General features: G+C 39.3%; 1 protein-coding gene across 2 annotated transcripts in view; it reads left to right on the forward strand.

Annotated features, from left to right (window-relative positions):
• rapgef5a (Rap guanine nucleotide exchange factor (GEF) 5a) overlaps positions 1-19,859 on the forward strand; it is an 83,749-nt gene extending 63,890 nt beyond the window's left edge. Inside the window, exons 12-26 of one of the 2 annotated variants that reach the window (XM_033998899.3) lie at positions 1,072-1,150; positions 1,975-2,119; positions 3,003-3,100; positions 4,164-4,194; positions 4,768-4,846; positions 6,053-6,202; positions 7,021-7,118; positions 7,611-7,733; positions 12,213-12,391; positions 15,985-16,075; positions 16,474-16,524; positions 17,011-17,098; positions 18,085-18,149; positions 18,530-18,584; positions 19,604-19,859. In XM_033998899.3, the coding sequence (XP_033854790.1) occupies positions 1,072-1,150; positions 1,975-2,119; positions 3,003-3,100; positions 4,164-4,194; positions 4,768-4,846; positions 6,053-6,202; positions 7,021-7,118; positions 7,611-7,733; positions 12,213-12,391; positions 15,985-16,075; positions 16,474-16,524; positions 17,011-17,098; positions 18,085-18,149; positions 18,530-18,584; positions 19,604-19,722 (1,451 nt within the window). In that variant the 3' untranslated portion in view covers positions 19,723-19,859. The remainder of the gene's footprint in view (positions 1-1,071; positions 1,151-1,974; positions 2,120-3,002; positions 3,101-4,163; positions 4,195-4,767; positions 4,847-6,052; positions 6,203-7,020; positions 7,119-7,610; positions 7,734-12,212; positions 12,392-15,984; positions 16,076-16,473; positions 16,525-17,010; positions 17,099-18,084; positions 18,150-18,529; positions 18,585-19,603) is intronic. The other variant, XM_033998898.3, reaches the window with a different exon arrangement.
• The last annotated feature ends 4,419 nt before the right edge of the window (positions 19,860-24,278 follow it).

Below are 24,278 nucleotides of genomic sequence, written 5' to 3' on the forward strand. Positions count from 1 at the left end.
TGTGAGAATGGAGCTGCAGCACACTAATCAGGACTCCTTTAGAATCACTGATGCAAAGATTTCTGTTTTTCAGTTGCATTGGGACGATCATAAAAAGCTTTTATTCTTTTTTTATTTCCTTGGAGGTCACTAAGCCAAGCGGTAATATTTCAGTGGTTGCTTGAAAGATTCCCGTGTGCGCAGCCTCTTTCATTAAACTGTCCTGGGATTAAAAACATTTGCTATTTATCCGAGGTAGTCGTCTCCTCCGTGATGTGCTTTCCTGTAGCAGTATGAACAGCAAAGTGGCTGGATGACTGATTAAAATGGATATTACCAGTGGCTGCTGATTGCTGCAGCAGAGATAACAGGGGATTTTAATTTATCTTGTGGAAGTCATGTGCAAGGAGGAGGGAGCAAAGTCTCTGGGATATGGGTACCAAGCAACAATGCTGACGTTTCAAAACCACAAGGCACTATTACAGTATGAGTACTGGTGCGTTTTGTTTGTTTAAAACCAGGATACAGTAACATACAGAAATGTATTAGACTACTCGATATCAAGCATCCTCTAGCACTGAGGTCATTGACAAATAGTATATTATTGTCAGTGCTGTTCTATTTTTTAAATTCATTTAAGAAACTAAACAATTATTGAGGCAGATGTCTTCATCAGTATTAGTATTTGTACACAATTTGTATAACAATTGTGAACATTGGTTGTTTTGCCAAGCATGCAAACATCTCAGATATTTTGTCTCATTTTCAATCAACTCGAATCGGCAACACAGATGTTTTTTGTGTATCGTGTAAATATAGAAGTAATTTCTGCCATTAGATAAGTTTACTGTGAGCTGGACCAACAACGTTCCACATTTAGATAAAAGCGTCCACAAGTAGCGGGCAATCAACAGGCTCATTGATTGGTAGCAGAGGTTGTTTCTTTTCATTTAGTTAAGAAACACAATAGTTTATTTATTGAATACAACGACAAACATTGTAAACTGTAACTGAAAGCCATGAAGCTTGTATGTTGAAAACCCTGATGCTTGAGAAAAGCTCTCAAAAATATTTAATTTTTTTGTGTTTCAGAAACTCTCCTGGATGACTTCTTGCTGACATACCTGGTTTTCATGACAACAAATGACCTGTGTGAGGCACTGATGAGGCAATATCCTTTTCCAAGGGCTTAATATAGTAATTTATCTTACTATATTATATGAGTCTTAATCACTATATCTTACTTGTGACTCCCAACGACAAAGGACAATGCCCCCACCCATTGCCTTGTCTCTAATGCATGGTAATGACTCCCGCTTATAGAAAAGGCCAAAAAAGAAGGGTGGCAAAGTTGTTTGTGTGTCTGTGGTCTGAATTATACACTTTACTGCAAAAGGGCATGCATGCCAGTTTACAAAGGGCTGCAATGGCAAATTCCTGCTGGTGCAGGATCTATATGTATGTACAGTATAGGCTAATTGCAATAATTTCCCAAGATAGAAGTCCTTACAGTTTGTGTAACATTACCTTTCAATCCCCAAATAAATGCTAACCCTAATATCTGATTTTGAAGTTGTTTAAATAGCATAGCCCTGTTGTATAACCCTTCAGAATGGCTAGCTCTGCATTACTAGATTGCTGCAAGGGAATTCATTCATGTATTTGTAAAAGCAGATTGCCTCCCTAGGGGTAGATGCCACTGAGTTTGATGCTATTTGCTATTTCTGACCCCCTCCTTTAACACGAGTCACTTAAGGGTTTGCTTGTATTCCCATGATGGAGAGAAAGTGAGCTGTTTAAGGGAATAACAATCTGGATATATATATGTTTGGTTATTTCAGGTCTGGTCATTTTAGGGGTCAGGTCGTACTTCTGTTTTGCCTGTAAAGGTCTCTTTCTTGTATGTTTCATAGTGCGTGAGGATATAGGGGTCGCCTTTCTGCCCTCACATCTCACTACAAACATTCAGCTCAAGAATCCTTGACTCGTGCTCACCTATTGCTCTAAGAGATACAGGGGCAAGGAAGAGACCTCCGACGCTCTGTTCAGAAAACGCAAGGTGCTTCATCTGGTGTCCCAGTGGACAGCGCTCTACAGAGATGTGTTACGGGATGATGAGCATGTGAAATTATTTATAAAGGTAGGTAAAAAAAAAAAAAAAAAAGATACAAATGTTAATTGTATAAATTGTATAGACATTTGGTAAAGAGAAAACTGCCATGATGGCTCCCAAGCATAAGAAGGTACAATCAGGATCCCTTGTTATGTTGTCCAGTTTTCAAGTCAATGGCACTGGTTGTTTCTGGTGATAATCTTCATCTTTCTGCCTTTGCTACTTGTGCTACTGTGCTGCTTCCAGCAACTTCCTTAATAATGCAGGTTATTTGTAAGTCTGAAGAGTCTGATACTAGCAGCCCTTCACTGTGCAATCACCTGCATACTGGAGGCTGAGATCATTCTGTCAAAGATAGACATAGCATGATCTGAGGCAAATGAGACACATTGATTTATTAGGTAAACCAACATACCAAAACTAAACCATGCTAAGCTAAGACAATTCTTAGCATTTTATACATCATGTTGTAAGGAAGTAACTCGACTAGACATTTGTAAATAAAGATGATGTTGCTGGCTGAGTGCAAGGACCTCATTATTATCAAAAAATATTCTTTTAAGATATGAGCGTTTATACCCAAACATAAATCAGCCGTCAGATATTAATTTTTGGGAATTTGAGACATTTTGTAGTTATGAAGTTCTACACCACTCAGCCAGAGATATACGGACGCAAAGTTTTGTGTTAGGGTGGAGCTTTTCCTCATAGTCAGTCTATTGGGTTTGACGATATGAAAACTCCATACGAGTGCCCTCCTGCATTACTCTGTTTCATGCATGTCTGTCATTTCTAGCAGTGAACACCTGTTTGTTCACAGTTTTATTTTAAACAGCCACTGAGCATACTTGTATTCAGTTAGAAACAAACAACTTAAAAGCAAATATGTCATTGTATTGTTTTATTTCAGACCCTGTATAGATATGTGCTGGATGACCTCTACGAATATCCAAGTTTGGAAAAGGATTTGAAGGAATTCCAAAAGCTCCTTCGAATTCATCGCAGGCAGTGAGTATCCAAAACCACAAACATGTGAAAGACCTGTTATAACACCATCAGTGCAGTGTAGGGCCATGCTGGCTCTTGAAAGACATGTGATCATCCTTCCATGAACTGCCTTCTGTCCAGATGTCTTGTGTCTTATCCTTTATTTATGAGTCATCCTATCACATTTTTATGGTTGTGTGTCATTGGTGCTTTGAAACACACTGACAGAGACTTTCACGATTTGATGGAGCATAATGGCAACACTGTATTTAGTCGTGAGTAATAATCAAATTGTTATAAATGTGAAAATGTTCCCCTGATCAAATTGAATGTAATACGGAGGTCACTTGATTTTGTGTCCTATCCAGAGGCAAACAGGCTTCTAAAGGCAGTGCCAAGGCTGAGTTCTTCATGAAACACATCATTGGGATTGTGTGTGGACCCTCAGTTAAATAATACTAATGATAAAAAAAACAGACATTCAAGTTCTGCATGCAATATGTAGGTCTGAACACAGCTCCCCTGATGAAAGTGTCAAACATCATGTGTCCATATGCAGCCGTGTTCTTTAGGTGTCCTACGTGACACAGGAGTGAATAGCATCAGATTCGTAGTTTAAATACTGTAGCATGTTGCTGTTATCCACATGACCCCAGTCCCACCCCAGTCCCCTCTGGTGGGAGATTCTTACCAGCACTATCCGGAGGGGCTTTGTGACCTTAAAAAGAGAGGCAATTTTGAAAGACACGAGAGGTTTTAAGTCACAGTACACACAATGTTATTAGAAATCAGAAAAAGGGGGGGGGGGACGACGACACCATAGTAAAAGCACAATAACATGGTTACACAACACTGTTAGTTTCTCTTCGTATAATTCTAAACTGGGGATTGTAATTTGAGTGTCACTGGATTATATTACTACTACTTCTGAAGAAAATAAATTAGATCTAACATCAAAACAAACCAAACAAAGAATTATTACATTGGCGAAGAATCTAAATGATGGTACTGTATAGTAAAATGTGTAGTATGTGCACTGTAAATGCCTTTCAGCATGGTTCTAAAGCATTTCTATTATTTTCAGCACTGTTGATGAATACTCACCACACAGAAAGGTAATAGTTTAATCTGTATTTGTAATAGCTTTCATTGTGCCATTCCTGGGTATGTAGCCTAAAGGCAGCTTAATGAGTGATCATTCCCCTTAAAATTAAAAATTCTTTAATTTCAAGCAATTATTTAAATATTTAAAAAGCAATGTGTGTTTGAATGTCCCCAAAGAATAAGCTGAAGTACAGCTATTTCAAAAGGTAATGCAAATGCAGCCATGTAGTAAAATGTGAAAAACAGAGTGGGCATGACTGTGATATGATCACACAGGGCATGTATCATTCTGTGGTCATTCAATAAAAATGAGTCTGCTACCTGTTAGATCGAGTGGATAGGTTCCACTATCCGAGTTAGGCTGTTCTTTGTAAATCAAACTTCTGAAAGAAAGTAGCGTTGACTGCTCTATACTGTATATGTATACCACTCTCTGTTTCACAACACCACTCTGCAGCCAGCCATTGTCCTGCTCAGCTTTCCTGTGGAAAGCTTGGTTCACAGTTACTGGTTTGTGCTAAGGGTTCAATAAACAATAAGAAAGCGTGAGCTGCACTTAAAATATTTTCTTTTCCTCAATACAGAATAAAGCCCTCTTCCACCAATTCAGCTTGAAAGAGAATTGGCTCCAGCACAGAGGGGCGCATAATGAGACAAAGGAAGGTAGGTTATAAAATCTGGGACCTTTTAGAAAAAAAATGTTAAAGGTTAAATCTCTGTATATACTGTTATGTACTTTATTCCTGTTGCAGCACAATCATGTTGTTCTGAAGAAGTATTAATATTAACAGCTGCAGGTGTCAACACACAAGTTTCTGTAGGCAGCTCACTGAAGCTGTCAAAGCATGCTAAACCAAGGGCTGTTTCATGTATTCCAAGCCAATATATTCAATGCTTTCTCCTCTCTAACTCATTCAGTGGCTTGGGTTCATGCTTACTTTTCCACAAATCAATGAGAACATTTTCTTTGTTTAAATGTGGCAGCAAAGGTGACGTGGCAGCCAACCTGCTCCTGAGTAAACTGCCCCCCAGTACCGAGCTCAGTCTTTCTTTTGCCCCTTTCCTAATGCGTGTGGGCTGGGCTGTCTTCTCACTTAATGCTCCATCACAGATATAAGGCAATAGAAAGCTTTATATGTCTCAGCTACACAGGGGTAAGATTTCGTTACTCATGTGGAAACTTAAGAATTGAACGTATGCCATTGATTGTGTTTGAGGTTGGGGAAAAAACATGAACAATGTTAGTTTGGAATAAATACATAGTTATGCCAAGCCTGCACAATCACTACCAATAGAGCTACAGTATAACAATGCCTCAATATATATAAATAGACATCTCCAGTGAGGATGTAAACCAGCAGTGTTTGGCTTACGTGTGTAGTCAGAAACCTTACATAAAAGTATTTGGTGTTGCTAGAGTTAAATTTAAAGTATGCTTTATTTATTTTTTTCAGGAATAAATGATTGCTGGTCTGTGATAATGAAATAGTAAACCCCACATACGCATACAGCATTAGGTCCCCCCAGTGCTCTGCATGCTGATGCAAAACGAGAGCCCGTGTTTGCTTAATCATGTGGAAATGTAGAATCCACAAAGGGAGCTCAGCGGTTCTTGTAGCTCGCAGAGCGGAATCCCATTAGACTTGAGGTCACCCTGCATCCTGCTGTGCTTATGAACGTTGTGCTTTGCTGCAAGGTTAGCTGCAGCTGGATGCCATTGATTTGCATTGATCCAGCAAGCCCATCCCCAGCAGAATGCTCTGTATTGGAAAGCATGATTACAAACCTGACTATTGACTTGTGCAGGGGCTGGAGGGAGGCGGATGTGTGTGGAACATGTTTTCACCAGTTCTTTTTCTCTCCTGTCAGTGTTCTGCCGGGTGTACATTACGAACCATTCATACCTGAGTATCATGACCAGCTTGTCTGCCACGGCCCAGGAGGTCCTCAAAGCGGTGGCTGAGACGATGGAGTATGCAGAAGAGGAGCTGGCATTGGTGACAGTGACCTTCCCTGGAGGTAATTTAATAAATCAAGAGGAATGGGGGGGACTTTGTGTCACACACAAACAGGGCTTGAACTTTTCGTTTTTTTTATTTTCCAAATCTCTACCTCCCTTAAATGATAATTAGTAGTTGTTAAACTGTCTCTGCATCTTAATAAACAGAAAACTATTCATTACAAACTGGGTTTAAGATCATTTTTCTCTTTGCTAAAAATCAAGGAGAATTTAAGTGATGGACTTGCTATCAGTGTACACTTCATGCTGGGTATTTTATGCTGAAAAAAAAATCTGTCAGGACAACTTTTAACAAAAGCACAATGATAAGCTAGGCGACTGCAAGAGTGAAATACAATTAGGCTCAGGGATGAGCAATTAATGTAATTTGTCACATCTGTTTGAAATAAAAACACAGATTCAGGCTCAGTCAAGATATGAAGGCAAAAACGAGTAGCATTGTTTTGTAATTAACAGCTTTATAAATATAATTTTAGATATTTTATTTAACATCATGTAATCAAAGAAACTACAAAATGCTAATGCAAAAGTCTACCAGAAGCCATAACAGTAGTACAATATTTTGAGTTAGATTTCAAAATGTCACATTTTTAAATTTGTCAGTTTTTCGTTAAGTAAATGGAAAAACTATTAAGTGGTATAATTCAATATGTTAACTAAACATTCTTCAGCAGGTTTCATTCGACTTTATGAAGCAACATTAGTTAATTCTATAGGGTGCTGCAAAATCTTTGGCCATAGCTGTACTTAATTCAAGGCCCAACAGTCTGAAGCAGAATGGGCTTGACATTAGTTTGGATTTTCTTTTTTTCCATAGAAAAGCACATTCTGCAGCCTCGTGACATTGTTCACTCAGAATCACTCACAGCATCTGGGCGCCTGCTTGTTTGCCAGAAAGATCTTTGTGAAATACTGGTAAGAACCTTGTGTGTACTGTTTGTAAGCTTATATTTGATTTTCCAATTCAAATGTGAATATAATAAGTATATTAATTTGTCTTGGTGGTTCTACGTACAGCCTTTGTATGTATAAGCACACCAGTAAATTCATAGGACTGCAGTGCTCTAATTGGTGTGCTATTGCTCCCTGAATACAGCCTTATGTGCAATAGTTAACTTAAGGACAAAAAACTAACTTTTTTCTTCATCTTGAAAATGTATTGTTTCAGTGTTAACAGTTTAGAGCCCATTACAATTAATCTGGGACAATTTAATGTAATCAGTGTGTATGTAAAGCAATATTAAGTCGCAGTGAAATATGACACAGCCAGTGGTGGGTAATAGTGGAGTATATTTTGTAATGCTCCTGATTGGCTCTGTTTATTGCATGCGTTTGTATTTTCCCACAGCTGAAAAGTGAATTAATGTGGGCCCTTTGTCATCATGTAATGTACTTGCTGTAATCCAGAACCCATTCACTGACAATGAGAAGATGCAGCACAGAGCTGTGAGAATGCTGGGAATGAATACCTGGGACGTGGCTCTCGCACTGACGAACTTCGACTGGAATCTGTTCAACTCCATTCATGAGGTACCTTCTTCTAAATTCATATGGTTAGGAATATTTTAGGAATGCCAGAAACAGTAATAGCCAGTACAGTGACTACACTTTTGTTTTAGGCCCTCTGCACTGAATTTAAAGACATGTATTATGTGTGTGTGTGAATATATATATATATATATATATATATATGTATATATATATGTATATATATATGTATATATGTATGTATATATTGTGAGACAGCAGGGAGGGGGTTAAATCCTCCCTGCAGAAAACATGTGCAAATGCACATTGGTTGATGTAATTGTTTTGTTTTATTATTTAATTATCCCCTGCACCTGGTGATCATTGTAAATCAGAGCCAGGTGCAGGGTATTTAAAGAGAGCAGCCAGTCTGTTCTAGGCTGCTGAGAGAGAAGGAAGCAGGATAGGTGCTCTGCTTCCGAGCAGTCGGGTGAAGAAAGGTAGTGTAAACCTGTGTGGTTTGTTTCGGGGTGAAGATTTTGTTTTGTGTTCCAGGTAAACAGCTTAGCTGTCCTGATTTATAGTTTAGGTTCCTGTGTGTGTAGTTAGTGCTCGATAAGAGCTAGGTGTTTATTTGGTTTTGTGTGTTTGATATTTGTATTATTAAAAATAGCGCACCAGCGCTGAAAAATCCATTTCATTGTTCTGGGTCGTATTTTTAAAGGGGCAACGAACCCGAGTGAGTTGTGCTTTGTCACATATGGTGGAGAATGCGGGCAGAGTGTGTGGGCACCCCTACGACCCAGAAAATGGATTTTAAAGAATTGATCGCAATGATCAATCATAACACCGCTGCTCAGAAAGAGCAGACAAAGAAGTGGAGACAGGAGTTGGGGCTACCGGATCCGGAGCCGACGGAGCTGGACCTGCTGCTCCAAAGGTGGGAGCAGGCAGGGGGTGCCCCACTGACTCAAGCCCCAGAGCCCAGAGGCGAGGAGCCGCCGCTTCCAGAGCCCAGAGGGGAGGAGCCGCCACTTCCGGAGCCCAGAGGGGAGGAGCTGCCGCTGCCGGAGCCCAGAGGGGAGGAGCTGCCGGAGCCCAGAGGGGAGGAGCTGCCGGAGCCCAGAGGGGAGGAGCTGCCGCTGCCGGAGCCCAGAGGGGAGGAGCTGCCGCTGCCGGAGCCCAGAGGGGAGGAGCTGCCGCTGCCGGAGCCCAGAGGGGAGGAGCCGCCGCTTCCGGAGCCCAGAGGGGAGGAGCCGCCGCTTCCGGAGCCCAGAGGGGAGGAGCCGCTGCTTCCGGAGCCCAGAGGGGAGGAGGTGAAAAGCATACCTCCACCACAGCCCCGACCACCACCCCTACAGTCCAGTTCGGCGCCGCTGCGTCCAGTCCCTCACCCCTTGCTCCTGGACACCCTGCCGGTCTTCCTGGACCTCCCTGTGCTGGACCTGGAGCCCAGGAGTCTGCAGCACTGGCCACAGCTCTGCCCCTGGTTACCTGCTCCGCTCTCCCCGAGCACCCAGACGTCGCTGGGCTGCTGCCAGACGTCGCTGTTGCTCCCCCTGTTAGCTGCTTCGCTCCCCCTGGGTGATCGGACATCACTGCGCCAGTTCCCAGGGGCAGAGCTGTGTCCACTGCGGCATCCTCCAGTGCCCCGGCCTCCGCTTCGGTCGGCCCTGTTAGCCCGGTGGGGTCCTGTGTCGCCGGTTTGCGGTCCCTTCCTGGCAGCGCCGGAAGGACCGACCCATCCTCAAGCCCGCCCGTGGAAGAGGGCGGCAATGGACATTGCTGGACTTGAGGCTGGGTGGTCTTTTAAGGGTGGAGGGAGGTGGCCGTGGTATGGCCGGTGTCTTGAAAAGACATGGGGGGGGATGTGTGAGACAGCAGGGAGGGGGTTAAATCCTCCCTGCAGAAAACATGTGCAAATGCACATTGGTTGATGTAATTGTTTTGTTTTATTATTTAATTATCCCCTGCACCTGGTGATCATTGTAAATCAGAGCCAGGTGCAGGGTATTTAAAGAGAGCAGCCAGTCTGTTCTAGGCTGCTGAGAGAGAAGGAAGCAGGATAGGTGCTCTGCTTCCGAGCAGTCGGGTGAAGAAAGGTAGTGTAAACCTGTGTGGTTTGTTTCGGGGTGAAGATTTTGTTTTGTGTTCCAGGTAAACAGCTTAGCTGTCCTGATTTATAGTTTAGGTTCCTGTGTGTGTAGTTAGTGCTCGATAAGAGCTAGGTGTTTATTTGGTTTTGTGTGTTTGATATTTGTATTATTAAAAATAGCGCACCAGCGCTGAAAAATCCATTTCATTGTTCTGGGTCGTATTTTTAAAGGGGCAACGAACCCGAGTGAGTTGTGCTTTGTCACAATATATATATATATGTATATATATATATATATATATATGTGTATGTATAGATATACAGTGCCTTGCGAAAGTATTCGGCCCCCTTGAACTTTGCAACCTTTTGCCACATTTCAGGCTTCAAACATAAAGATATGAAACTGTAATTTTTTGTGAAGAATCAACAACAAGTGGGACACAATCATGAAGTGGAACGAAATTTATTGGATATTTCAAACTTTTTTAACAAATAAAAAACTGAAAAATTGGGCGTGCAAAATTATTCAGCCCCTTTACTTTCAGTGCAGCAAACTCTCTCCAGAAGTTCAGTGAGGATCTCTGAATGATCCAATGTTGACCTAAATGACTAATGATGATAAATAGAATCCACCTGTGTGTAATCAAGTCTCCGTATAAATGCACCTGCACTGTGATAGTCTCAGAGGTCCGTTTAAAGCGCAGAGAGCATCATGAAGAACAAGGAACACACCAGGCAGGTCCGAGATACTGTTGTGGAGAAGTTTAAAGCCGGATTTGAATACAAAAAGATTTCCCAAGCTTTAAACATCCCAAGGAGCACTGTGCAAGTGATAATATTGAAATGGAAGGAGTATCAGACCACTGCAAATCTACCAAGACCTGGCCGTCCCTCTAAACTTTCAGCTCATACAAGGAGAAGACTGATCAGAGATGCAGCCAAGAGGCCCATGATCACTCTGGATGAACTGCAGAGATCTACAGCTGAGGTGGGAGACTCTGTCCATAGGACAACAATCAGTCGTATACTGCACAAATCTGGCCTTTATGGAAGAGTGGCAAGAAGAAAGCCATTTCTTAAAGATATCCATAAAAAGTGTCGTTTACAGTTTGCCACAAGCCACCTGGGAGACACACCAAACATGTGGAAGAAGGTGCTCTGGTCAGATGAAACCAAAATCGAACTTTTTGGCAACAATGCAAAACGTTATGTTTGGTGTAAAAGCAACACAGCTCATCACCCTGAACACACCATCCCCACTGTCAAACATGGTGGTGGCAGCATCATGGTTTGGGCCTGCTTTTCTTCAGCAGGGACAGGGAAGATGGTTAAAATTGATGGGAAGATGGATGGAGCCAAATACAGGACCATTCTGGAAGAAAACCTGATGGAGTCTGCAAAAGACCGGAGACTGGGACGGAGATTTGTCTTCCAACAAGACAATGATCCAAAACATAAAGCAAAATCTACAATGGAATGGTTCACAAATAAACATATCCAGGTGTTAGAATGGCCAAGTCAAAGTCCAGACCTGAATCCAATCGAGAATCTGTGGAAAGAACTGAAAACTGCTGTTCACAAATGCTCTCCATCCAACCTCACTGAGCTCGAGCTGTTTTGCAAGGAGGAATGGGCAAAAATTTCAGTCTCTCGATGTGCAAAACTGATAGAGACATACCCCAAGCGACTTACAGCTGTAATCGCAGCAAAAGGTGGCGCTACAAAGTATTAACTTAAGGGGGCTGAATAATTTTGCACGCCCAATTTTTCAGTTTTTTATTTGTTAAAAAAGTTTGAAATATCCAATAAATTTCGTTCCACTTCATGATTGTGTCCCACTTGTTGTTGATTCTTCAGAAAAAATTACAGTTTCATATCTTTATGTTTGAAGCCTGAAATGTGGCAAAAGGTCGCAAAGTTCAAGGGGGCCGAATACTTTCGCAAGGCACTGTAGATATAGAACTCTCTCTACTTCTGGTGCTTCTAGGCAGTTGTGAAATTGGTTTTAAAAACAAAGGAAACAAAAACTTTATCCAAGACTGTTAAGATCCTTTCAATAACATAAACGCATATAACAAAAAAAATTGTATTTAAAATATTATAACCATACATTGTCATCTCTGTTTATTTTACATATTGAACATCAACCAAATAATATTGAACGCTTATTTTATGAGATAAAATATATTTGCCTTTTTATTAGATCCTTCTGGTGCTACTAGACAAACACATTTGAACTAACTGACTATTTTTCTAAATTACATTGTCAGTAACTGAAGGAAAGAAGAAGAAAAATGAAATACTTGTAAGCCTGATTGATACAATAAATCTCACAGTAATCCATTGGCCTCTGTACTAGAAATGACGTTTGTGCCAAAGCCATGAGAGACGGAATGTAGGCAATTGACAGTTTATTGTGCACGTGCCTCTGTTTTTCTCTATTTTAGCAAGAGTTGATTCACTACACGTTCAGCAGGCAGGGCAGTGGGAGGAACACGGCCAGCCTGGATCTGCTTCTTCAGAGATGTAACGAGGTTCAGCTGTGGGTGATGACGGAAATACTCCTCTGTAGTCTGCTCTGCAAACGAGTGCAGCTGGTCAAGAAGTTCATAAAGATTGCAGCTCAGTATGTAGTGACCTCTTTGTTTTTCTGTTTGTGCTGCTGTCCGTGTACACACTGACCTCAACCCATCCCATTGTTGATCATTCATACTTCTCAGTTTATGACAGGAGACATACTTTACTATTTTTAGGTCTACATCTATGGGCAAAGTTTTGCATCACCTGGAATTTTAATATTTGGACAAAATTTTGAAAAATAAAATAAATTATGAAGTCAAAGAAACTACAAAATGATATTGCAAAGATTAGATTTCGAAATGTCACATTTTCATATTTGTCAGTTTTTCATTTCATTCACTTCATTCGACTTTATGAAGCAAAATTAGTTAATTCTATAGGGTGATGCAAAACTTTTGGCCAGAGCTGTATATTATTTATCTAAAGAGTGGTAGATCTAAATACTTACACTCTATATTATGTTTCCCCCAGGGGGAGATTTATTGACCCGCTTATTAACATAAATAAAGATACAATGAAATAAGGACAACAGAAAATCTGCCACCATTTACAGTGTCTATAGTAAGTGTTCACCCCCCTTGGACGTATTCACAGTTTGTTGTGTTACAACCTGAAATCTTGATGCATTCAAATGGGATTTTTTTTCCTTTGATTTACACAACCTACTCAACACTTTCAATGTGTGAAAAAATGGGGGGGGGGGGGTGAAAAAACAAATCAATTAAAAATAAAAACCTGAGAAATCTTCATGAGGTAAATATTCACTCCCTTTGCTATGACACTCCTAAATAAGCTCAGGTGCAACCAATTGCCTTCAGAATTCACACAATAAGTTAAATGGAGTCCATCTGTGTGCAATAATAGTGGATCACATGATTTCAGATTAAATATACCTGTCTCTGTAAGGTCCCACAGTTGGGTAGTGCATTCAAAGCAAAGATACTACCATGAAGACCAAGGAGCTATCAAAACAACTCTGGGGTATAGTTGTGGAAAGGCACAGATCAGGGGAGGGGTATAAAAAGATTTCAAAGGCATTGAATATCTCTTGGAGCACAGTCAAGTCAATCATTAAGAAGTGGAAGGTATACGGCACCACCCAGAATCTGCTTAGAGCAGACCGTCCTCCCAAACTGAGCAGCCGGGTAAGAAGGGCATTGGTCAGAGAAGCCAGCAAGAGGCCAATGACAACCCTGAAAGAGCGTTCCATGGCTGAGATGGAAGAAACTGTCCATGTGTCAACAATAGCTCCCATACTCCACAAATCTGGCCTTTATGGAAGAGTGGCAAGAAGGAAGCCATTTCTGAAACAAGCCCATGTAAAATCCCGCTTGGAATTTGCAAAAAGGCATGTGGGAGACTCTGAAAAGATGTGGCAAGAGATTCTGTGGTCCGATGAAACAAAAATTGAACTATTTGGCCTAAATGCAAAGCGTTATGTCTGGCGCAAACCCATCACAGCACATCACCCAGGTAACACCATCCCTACTGTCCCTACTGTACAAAATGGATGGAGCTAAATACAGGCAAATCCTTGAGGAAAACCTGCTTCAGTCTGCAAAGCCTGGACTTGAATCTGATTGGGAATCTGTGGCAAGACTTGAAGATTGCTGTCCACCAACGGTCCCCATGCAACTTGACAGAGCTTGAACAAGAAGAATGGGCGAATATTGCACGATCCAGATGTGCAAACCTGGTAGAGACTTACCCCCAAAAGACTCACAGCTGTAATTGCTGCCAAAGGTGGTTCTACCAAGTATTGACTCAGGAGGGTGAATACTTATCTAACCAAGATATTTCAGTGTTTTTTTATTTTTCATTAACTGGTGTTTCACAATAAAAATTCTCTTGCCTCTTCAAAGTGTTGAGTAGGTTGTGTAAATCAAAGGAAAAAAATCCCATTTAAATGCATCAAGATTTCATGTTGTAACACAACAAACTGAAAACGTCCAAGGTGGGTGCATGCTTACTATAGGCACTGTATATCATTAAAATAGACCTTTTTGACTCCTCCTCCACAATAATGAAGTGCCTCTTACCAGTAATTGTCTGTTAAATGTGCAAACATTTCCCAGTAGATGCGCAAGAACTACTTATTTTTTTAAAGGTTTTAAGGGTCTATTCAATTGAGTCGAGTGGAAGTGGATCTAAATACCAGGGTTGTTTTAGTCATTAAAACACGGTACACTCCAATAGATTTTAACAGCCATATACTTAAGAGACTTTTATGTACTGTTGGATGTTTGATTTACATAACCTTGGCAGGCAAAAGGTCAATTTTAATTATTAAAATGTCTTATGACAATTAAGTCCTAGCTTGGCAGTTGACATCTCTTATGTTAGATAGTGTTCTGTGATGTGGACTGTAACTCAGACCACCAAACCTGTTGCAGTTCAAACAAACAAGATGCATTATATTTTGAACATGCCTTTTTAACTTTAACAAGGGCACCTTGAACAGTGTTGTGGCTTCACACTGTGCTGTGAGTGTAGTGTAGGCCTTTCCACTGGATACACAGACTGGAATCTATGATCTTCAAACCTAAAGGTGTGTGCTTCCAGCTGAGACTTCAACCTCCAACACGTGCCACGATTTGATTAACTTTGGATTCGCTTCATGAATTGCCATCATAGCAAGGGCCACCACCAGATAACCTAGAGGGTGCACCATGTACATGTAAACCAGTAGGCCCATGTCAGCACAGTCACATGAATGTATATCACACAGTTCACTTCATCCACACAGGGTACCCCCTCCATCATTCACGCCTCGACAGTCCCAACTGTAACACACAGTCCCAACCCTGCCCCCATACACAAACACACATGCACGCACACAAATGAGCTTTATGTCACTGTACGTAAATAAAGTCTTGATTCTTAGAAATGTGCATTTGACTGTCTTTTTAAGAAGACCATGACCCACAAACAAAAGCAACATTGTCCTTCAAATATGGAAGTGAAATATGGAATTGCAAAAGACAGTGGAGCTGTTCAGGTAATAATAAAATGGTTCACCCTGAAGAAGGTGATTGTTATCAACCCATTAAGTGTTAGCAAGTGCAGGTAGTCATTGTCAATTATTGTTTATGGATGATCAGTAGTGTAGGTAATTCAATGCACATTCTGTACTTAATATCACCCAATAACTTAAGTACCACCCACTTCTATTTGACTTAATGATTCTCAACTCTGACTGAAAGTATATGTAGAAAGGGGCACATTTGGAATCTGAAGTGTGTGTGGCTGGGCTGAGAGTGTTGTATAGCTCATTAAATCACTGCTATCACCTTGTAGTTGGTATCAGGACCCTACTGGCCCATGCCAATGGGATGGGATGTTATTCCTTGATAATGTTCCATTTCATGAGTTGATTGCATTCAGATCAGAGTAGAATAGAGTGTGTGATGAAACTCCTGTGAAGATGGATTTTTTTTTTTTTTTTTTTACTTTTTGAGAATTGAGTTCAATGTTCCCATCATGTTTTAATGCATTGGGTAGAGGAAATGTGCTGATGACCTTTCAGCATGCTATGTGTGTGGGCTTGCTCCGTGCTTACATCACGGAGCTCCATGGATTTCTGATTCTGTGCATGCTGGTTTATGTGCTGTCTCTGAAATAGCTTTTTACACTGTTCAGTTGCAGAGCTCAGCGGAATGTTAACTCATTTTTTGCCGTCATAATGGGACTCAATAATGTAGCTGTCAGTCGACTCAGCCAGACGTGGGAGGTAAGGTGGTGTTGTTTTTTTTTTTTTTTTGGCCTATGGGTCATATCTTTGTAGCTTAATAAGTATGATAGGCACTAATTCAAGTTTCCCTGTTATAGTCAGAACTCATTTCAAGCCCACATATTTCCCTTTTTAATAATAACAAATGATTCATTTTAAATACAGTATTCGGATGACTGTAAAGCTACACATGCATTATCAGCCTTTTCTAATAACTGATCTGCGGGCTGCAAAAATTAAACAGTGACCCTGCTTTACTTGAAATTGACCTTGAAATGACTTTTTATAGTTTTTTAGCTTGTTGTGTACTTCAGGAATGTTCCCTTTTAATGCTGTTAATTAGTTATGATGCTGAATTTATTAGAGGATTTCTTTCTTTGACTTTTTCTTATTTTCAGAAAGTTCCGGGAAAATTTAGGAAGTTGTTTTCAGAACTTGAAACATTAACAGTAAGTCATTTATATTAAAAATGAATAAGCCAGGTGTCACAAAATTAAACACTTCTAAAATTACAATATGTCATTTTGATGCTACTGGTAGAGACCAGTAACCCCCCCCCCCAATGGAATACCATTAATATAATATTAAGTTTGCCACAAGGGCCATCATAAGCATTACTCCATTGGAAACGTAGCATATCCAGTGGTGCCACAACACATGTAGGCTGGTGAAGATGTGGTATACTACTGAAAAAAGGCAACATGAAGAAAAATAATCTTGGTTTCAAGATGGGGTTTCTTCGTATTAGAGCAACAACTTTAAATGTAATTGTTATACTACTTAGATATATTCATGTATCTATCCTTTTAAGGTGTGTATTTGTGTGTTTTGTAAATGTGTACAATGTAGCAGATCAGAAATGTAATTACATCTGGTGTTTATATAATAAAGCCTTTCCTGGGCTCTTGATTTTAAAGCAATGCATGTCTTTACAGGACCCTTCGCTAAACCACAAAGCCTACAGAGATGCTTTCAGAAAAATGAAACCTCCAAAAATCCCTTTTATGCCTCTTCTACTGAAAGGTAACTTGATTAAACTGCTTGACCTGTTTTCAGATGTTTTATAAAGATATTAATGATGTAGGATCGGTGGAGAGAATCCTCTTTTTTGCATGCCTGGTTACGATATCAAGCTCTTATGATAATGCATCACTGCCAATTTCTAACATAAAAAAAAATGCAGAACTGTCACTTTATTAGCTGGAACATGTTAGTCAGCTTTGAATATTTTTGTAACGTTTTTTTTTTATTTATTTTTATCTGCCACTGTGGTGCAGCCAAAACTATATTTCAAATTCAGGAAATGTGTGGTTGTCCTGTAGAACTATAAAACAGACTTGGAGCTTCAGAGAGCAACTTGAGTGAAATAGATCTCTTCTTAACATCGAAATGAACTAAATAAACATGAGTTTCTTTTAGTATTTCTTAACTTCGCACTATTGAGTATTTTGTAGTTGTTACACCTGTGAAAGTAAACATGTATACGTGACAGAAGAAAAAAAAAGACATAGGCTTGTAAGTTTGTTAAAGTAATTAATAACAGGCCAAACCACAAAAGTGTTGATTGACTTAATTTGAAGTAGATTAATACCACTGCAATGTATTATGTTAGATATTCTTCTCATTTTATATATAAAAAAACAAATAGATGCTATACAGCTATCTAGAAACGAATGACCTTTGTAAAATTCATTTTCAATATAGGTTTTAAAAATAAATAAATAAATAAACAAATATTTTAAGAAACCTTTTTTTAATAAAGTTAGCAGAAGGCATACTGTATGAAAGGGAAAAAAAAGCAACAAAGCAGGTGAATTACTCTCACACCAGATCTGTTTCACATCTGCTCTTCACATATCAAAACATGACCTGCTTTTACTAGAAGCTGCTTTCAGATATTTTGATTGACCTTGTATTCATACTGCAGGGGAGTGCATGGACTGTGAGTAGCAGTGTGTTTAGTAGATACCAGCACAGCATACTGACCAGCATCCTGTTGTTTTTTTTAGATGTCACCTTTATCCACGAGGGAAACAAAACTTTTCTAGATAACCTAGTCAACTTTGAAAAGCTGGTAAGTAAAGACTGCTTATTTAACAATTAAAGACCACAATTCTCTCATTTACATTTAATCATATTCCTTCACATGCTGTTGCAGTGCATGTCTTTGTCGGTTGCTTTATTTGTAAACCAGTGTAAGTGAAGTGAGAGATACTATTGATTTAATTTCAATGCCAATCCTATAGTTGCCAGTAGAGAGCTTCTCAATGTCAGCAGACTGCTAAAACATATTATTGTAGTAAAATCACATCCCTTTAAGGTGTTATTGTGTACCATTAATTCTATTGTAGATCCACTATTATATTTTAAAGTGAATTTCAGTGTCTCTCTTAAATATATATTAGATCTGAACAGACGCGTGCTTTCATTTACTTTTTGTTGTTCTTCACACAGCACATGATTGCAGACACTGTTCGACTCATCAGACACTGCCGGACTGACCAGCTAGGTAGGTACTCCCTCTGTGCCATACCATTTTACATTACAGGTCAATGGATTATTACAATGACTATTTAGGGTGAATAAATGTAACACTGCAGTGTGTGTTGCATTTGTTTTGTTCATTTGTTTTAGGGAAATGTAAAACAACTCCAAGGATAGCTTTTGCATGCAATATGTTTAGTTGTTCATTTAAACCTGTACACGCCAAACATGCTAGTGATTGTGTTTTATATAAGACCAAAAGACTAGGGGTTATATTCATAAAGACCAACAAAGGTATTGCAGTGTTATGTTATAACATGGCAGCAGTGCAGGTAAAAGTGAACACCGTCTCATTTTCTATTAGACAAGCAGCTTGTGATGAACATTGGTGCTTCACATTGCAAGTCTGTGGGTTTTACCCCTGGGTGGAGTGGTCTCATCCACCCGAGATCTAATACAGATTTGGTGGAAGCCTCACAGTGTGCTGCCTCAGCTTCCAGAAGGAGAAAACCACCCTGCTTTGCATTGAAGTCCATGCCACCCAACAGGCTGAGACTTGCCTTGAAATTTATCTGAGACCTCTGAGAGCTGTACGATCGCTTGGCCCCCTGGTGTACAGCAGGCAGTAGCCAAAATCTGTGAAAGAGGCCTTGTTATATAACATGAAGTATTAAATGTCTTAACAGCTCAGTACCCTTTTAGGGGGTTATATTACCTACATGTGACTATTCCTGAGGTGTGGTTAAGGGAATGCTGACAATGCCTCTTTGCGCACCTTGGCTGCATACAGCATCACAATTTTTGGATATTGTATGCCCTCTAGTGGTAAAATAAAACTATTACATATATAAAATATACTACTGACAATCTGATACAACTACCACAACTAAAGAAGTAAAAGTCTGTTCTGATGTTGCTGCTGATGATTTTATTTGTTTAGAAGTGCATAGTTTCATGTTATGTTATGTATAATGTGTGTCTCTCATCTTTCTATTTCTATGATAAATAGCAGCTGTTAACTCACAAAATTTCTTGTCGACACAGGACTTGACGGACCACAGAAAGACCACCAGGACGTGAAGACGTTCGTTCACCACTTACACGTTATTGACAATCAGCAGACACTGTTCGGACTGTCTCTCTCTCTGGAGCCTCGACTGTAGACACCACCCACAGGAGCATTCTGTGTGTGTGTGTGTGTGTGTGTGTGTGTGTGTGTATAATATATACACACTTCTGTGCAAAAGTCTTAGACATGGTGCATTTTTCTACTCTGATGCATTATGAGCATCAAAAATTTACTCAAAGCCTCCACTACTGTTTTCTACTATTATAACAACCTTGACTTGCATAAAGAAGGAAAACACATTGAGTGAAATAGCTCGCATCACTCGATTTTCAAGGTGTGGGTTTGTCAATTACAGATGATGTTTCTCTGTACTTGTTGATTATACTTCAGATACCACACCTTGAAAATCGAGTGATTTGAGCTATTTCACTCAATGTTTTTCCTTCTTTATGGAAGTCAAGGTTGTTCTTATAGAAAAAAAAACAGCAGTGGAGGCGTTGAGTAAATTGTTGATGCTCATAATGCATCAGAGTAGAAAAATGCAACATGTCTAAGACTTTTGCGCAGCAGTGTAAATATATACTGTATATATATATATAAATGACTCACAAAATTACAAACGACTCAACAGTATGGAACGATGCATGCTGGGAATAACAAGAAGAGACAGGAAAAGGATAAGAGCGCAAACAAAAGTAAGCAATGTTATTATAAGAGCAAAAAAACTGAAATGGCCGTGGGCCGGACATGTAGAAAGAAGAAAAGACCATCACTGGACCAAGGAGATACTAGACTGGATCCCAAGAGATATAAAACGACCAAGACGATGACCGCCAGGGAGATGGCAAGATGAAATTAGGAAACATGCTGGAGCAACGTGGATGAGGGACGCAGCAGACAGGCTTTGTTGAAGAATCTTGGGGAGGCCTTCTTCCAGCAGTGGATTGAAAAAAGCTGAAGATGATGATGATATATGATAAGTGCTATATGTAGCACTCTCAATACGGCATGAACACCGGGCTGGTTATATATCAGTAAGAACTGTCTGAACACATTGTAACACATTGCCACCAGGAGTATGTGCACGGTATACAGAAACAGAAGCACAATGCACCCTAACTGCAGTGGATTCATGTTAATCTCTGTACAGTGGATTGAACAAATCTGGAGCCTGGACTTACATTAGTGAATGAAGTAACTGACAGACTTTCATATTTGATTACCTGACAATAGTTCAAGAATGCTTTCATTTTGTATTACAACCGTGCACAAAAGCAGAAATATCATGGCAGTGGTGGAGAATGATTCTTACTTTTTTACATACTCTAGATGGCTGACAATGTTCACAAATATAATGCATTGTAATAATAGTATACTACTGCTAGTGCAGTAGGAGGGAAGTATCACATTACAGTATATCTCTGCTATAGATATCACAATATCATACTTTTGAAATGCCATTACACAAATAGATAAAGTTAATGTGTGTGTGTGTGTGTTTTTACATTATTTATCATAACTATACAACAGTTAACAATAATCATTTTAAAGTTTAACATTAAAAAAATACAGTTTTGAAAGAAGTGCTTAGGGATATCCCAGTTTCAGTACCACAGATTTTATACAAAAAAAATGTTTGGCCATGGATCACGGGACCATTTTTCTTTATCTATATATCTATATCCATGGATTAATAGGATTAAAAGAGGTAATGCAAAAAAAGCTCATGAATTTAAAAAATACAGTACCTAAATATATTAGTATTGACTTTTGTAAATTAACCCTATATGATTTGTTCTAAGTGTATGACAAGAAGCTCCATGTTACTCCCTTATGTGTACAGGTTAGGTTATGGGTTTCAGTCTCCAGATAAAACCATAACATTCAATAACACTAGAATGGTGGCGTCTTCTGTGTAATCGCTGACGTGAATCCCATGATAGTGTCAGCGGTTGCTTAGGGCTTAGACATTTCTTATTGCATCTAGTGATGTATTGTCACATGCCTGTGACCTGCAACATTGTGCTGCTGCAAGATAAAAGGACATTCAAATTCTGTGTAAAGTTTCAGGTGTATCAATGACAGAAGAGTTTGATGGTGGCAGGAGTACATTTCAATCAACACATATTTTATATTTCTTAGAATAATGTATTCACAGCTTGCAGATTGTTTATTACTGAACTGCACTTTAAGACGTTGGATAAATGTACATGCTGTTAAGATGTGCTGGTATATCATTTCCAGCAATTACTTACTGTATATGTTCTACGCTTTGCCATGTTGCAGAGCACACTTTCAAAAGGCTTTTGTGGCAATACAGACAGCAGGAGAAGACTAGAATAGGATTCTATATGGTTTCTTAACAAGCTCATTTCCTTATGAAGAAGTTGGCCAAAGATTACAGAAGCACACATTCAGACTGTTCACTGGATGCCTTAGAAAAGCAATTCAATCCATTAAATTCTCTCAGAAGTATGTCAGAGAATCATAGCATCTTCTCCCACCTAATCAATAGTCAATACAAATGCCAAAATGTAAAATACAACAATGCAGTCTATTTTAAAATGTCATCTGATTTTCAGCTCAGTAGGATATGTTGAAGTTAACCACAAATACAACTTAAATGTGACCATACAATACACAAACCGCTTCTGTAGAATAGTTACATTCTGAGGATCTATTTTGCTTAAAGCAATGCTGAGTGTCACTGTGCTTACAGTTATTATGAAAAGAGGTGGCAACTTTAGCAATATTTTATATTTATGAAGACTGGTAGTTGTTACTTCAAGGATTCACTCATTTATTCTATCACAGCATTGTAAATGAATGCACTGAAATAGTCATTATTCCAGCTCAGTATACATACACAATAGAAGACATACAGCTTCCCAAGAAAGTTGTTTTACTCTTAAAACAGTTTGCGCCAATTGTAATAATAATAATAATAATAATAATAATTATTATTATTATTATTATTATTATTATTATTATTATTATTATTATTATTGAATCATTGTTAACTACTGTGGTCTGGAAAATACACATAAATGTGCTGCTTCCTCTGTTCTCGGATAACTACCAGTATTATTTCACAAAACCATAATGTTGTAGAGCAGTGGTTACCTACATAGTGTGCCACAGGCCAGTTTCTATTCTTGTATAGAGTCTAAAAGTTGAATTGCTTTTACAAGATGTTGAGTTAATGTGTTGTACCCTAGTAGTTGCTATAATGTCTGTACAGTGCATAGAGCAATGTGTGTTCCTGCCAGGCATACACAATTATAATATTTTACAAAGGTAAGGCATAGACTATTCTCAGTATGTTGTAAATATTGAACTTTGGACATTAAGACTGTTATTTATTGGCAGATGTTATTTATTGTAGAGTTCTGGAATATAATGAACTCAGGGTTTGCTTTATTCTGACTGCAGTAGGAACCCCTTACACTGAAGCGTATTGAAAATCACAGATTCCGACATTCAGGTGGTGTGAGCTGGTCTGTGTGAAATGGCAATTCCATTGATGGACCACAGACTTCTTTATTCAGTGTGTATAACCACGGTCTCTTTTTGTAATAACCTTGTAACTGTACATATACTTATGATGTGTTAAAGCTGTAATTTTATATTTAAATATACAATGACCATGAGCAATACATTTAAAGTGTGTTCCTGTTACTCCCAACTTTTTAAATAATTAAATACAAAATATTAAAATTAAAAATAAAACTTGTGTTTTGTTGTGTTTTTTTACTTTTTTTTTTTTTTTTGTAATATTAATTAAAATAATGACAACAAGTGGTTCTTTCTTAATAAGCAACCCTCAGTTTGAAGTGAGTTGGAGTAAACCAAGGATAATGAAATGGGTGTCTCCTTACTATAAAATGATCAACACAGTATTATTATTATTATTTATTTCTTAGCAGACGCCCTTATCCAGGGCGACTTACAGTCGTAAACAAAAATACATTTCAAGAATCACAGTACAAGTATTAATACAATTAAGAGCAAAATAAAATACAATGACTACGGTTCTAGCAAGTACAAGTATATGACAAAATACGATTCAATAACGGAGCATATAACAGTGTCAGAGTTACATCAGGATATAATTAAATACAAAATACTACAGATTAAATAACACTTGTGACAGATTACAGTACTCTGTAAAGTACAGGATTAAATGCAGTAAAGTAGGGAGCAGATAAGAGCAAGTAAAGCGCATTTTGGAAGAGTGATAGTGTCCAGAGGGAAAAGAGAAGTTCTACAGGTGTTGTCTGAAGAGGTGAGTCTTGAGGAGGCGCCGGAAGATGGTCAGGGACTGGGCAGTCCTGACATCTGTAGGAAGGTCATTCCACCACTGGGGGGGCAAGGGTGGAGAAGGAGCGGGCTCTGGAGGCAGGGGAGCGTAGAGGAGGTAGAGCCAGTCTTCTAGTGCAGGAGGAGCGGAGAGGTCGAGTGGGGGTGTAGGGAGAGATGAGGGTCTGGAGGTAGCTGGGTGCAGTCTGGTCAAGGCATCTGTAGGCGAGTACAAGAGTCTTGAACTGGATGCTAGCGGTGATTGGGAGCCAGTGGAGTGAGCAGAGCAGTGGAGTTGCGTGGGAGAAGAGAGGCAGAGAGAACACCAGGCGAGCAGCAGAGTTCTGCATG

This window comes from Acipenser ruthenus, chromosome 4, assembly GCF_902713425.1.
Source record: "Acipenser ruthenus chromosome 4, fAciRut3.2 maternal haplotype, whole genome shotgun sequence".
NCBI lineage: Eukaryota > Metazoa > Chordata > Actinopteri > Acipenseriformes > Acipenseridae > Acipenser > Acipenser ruthenus.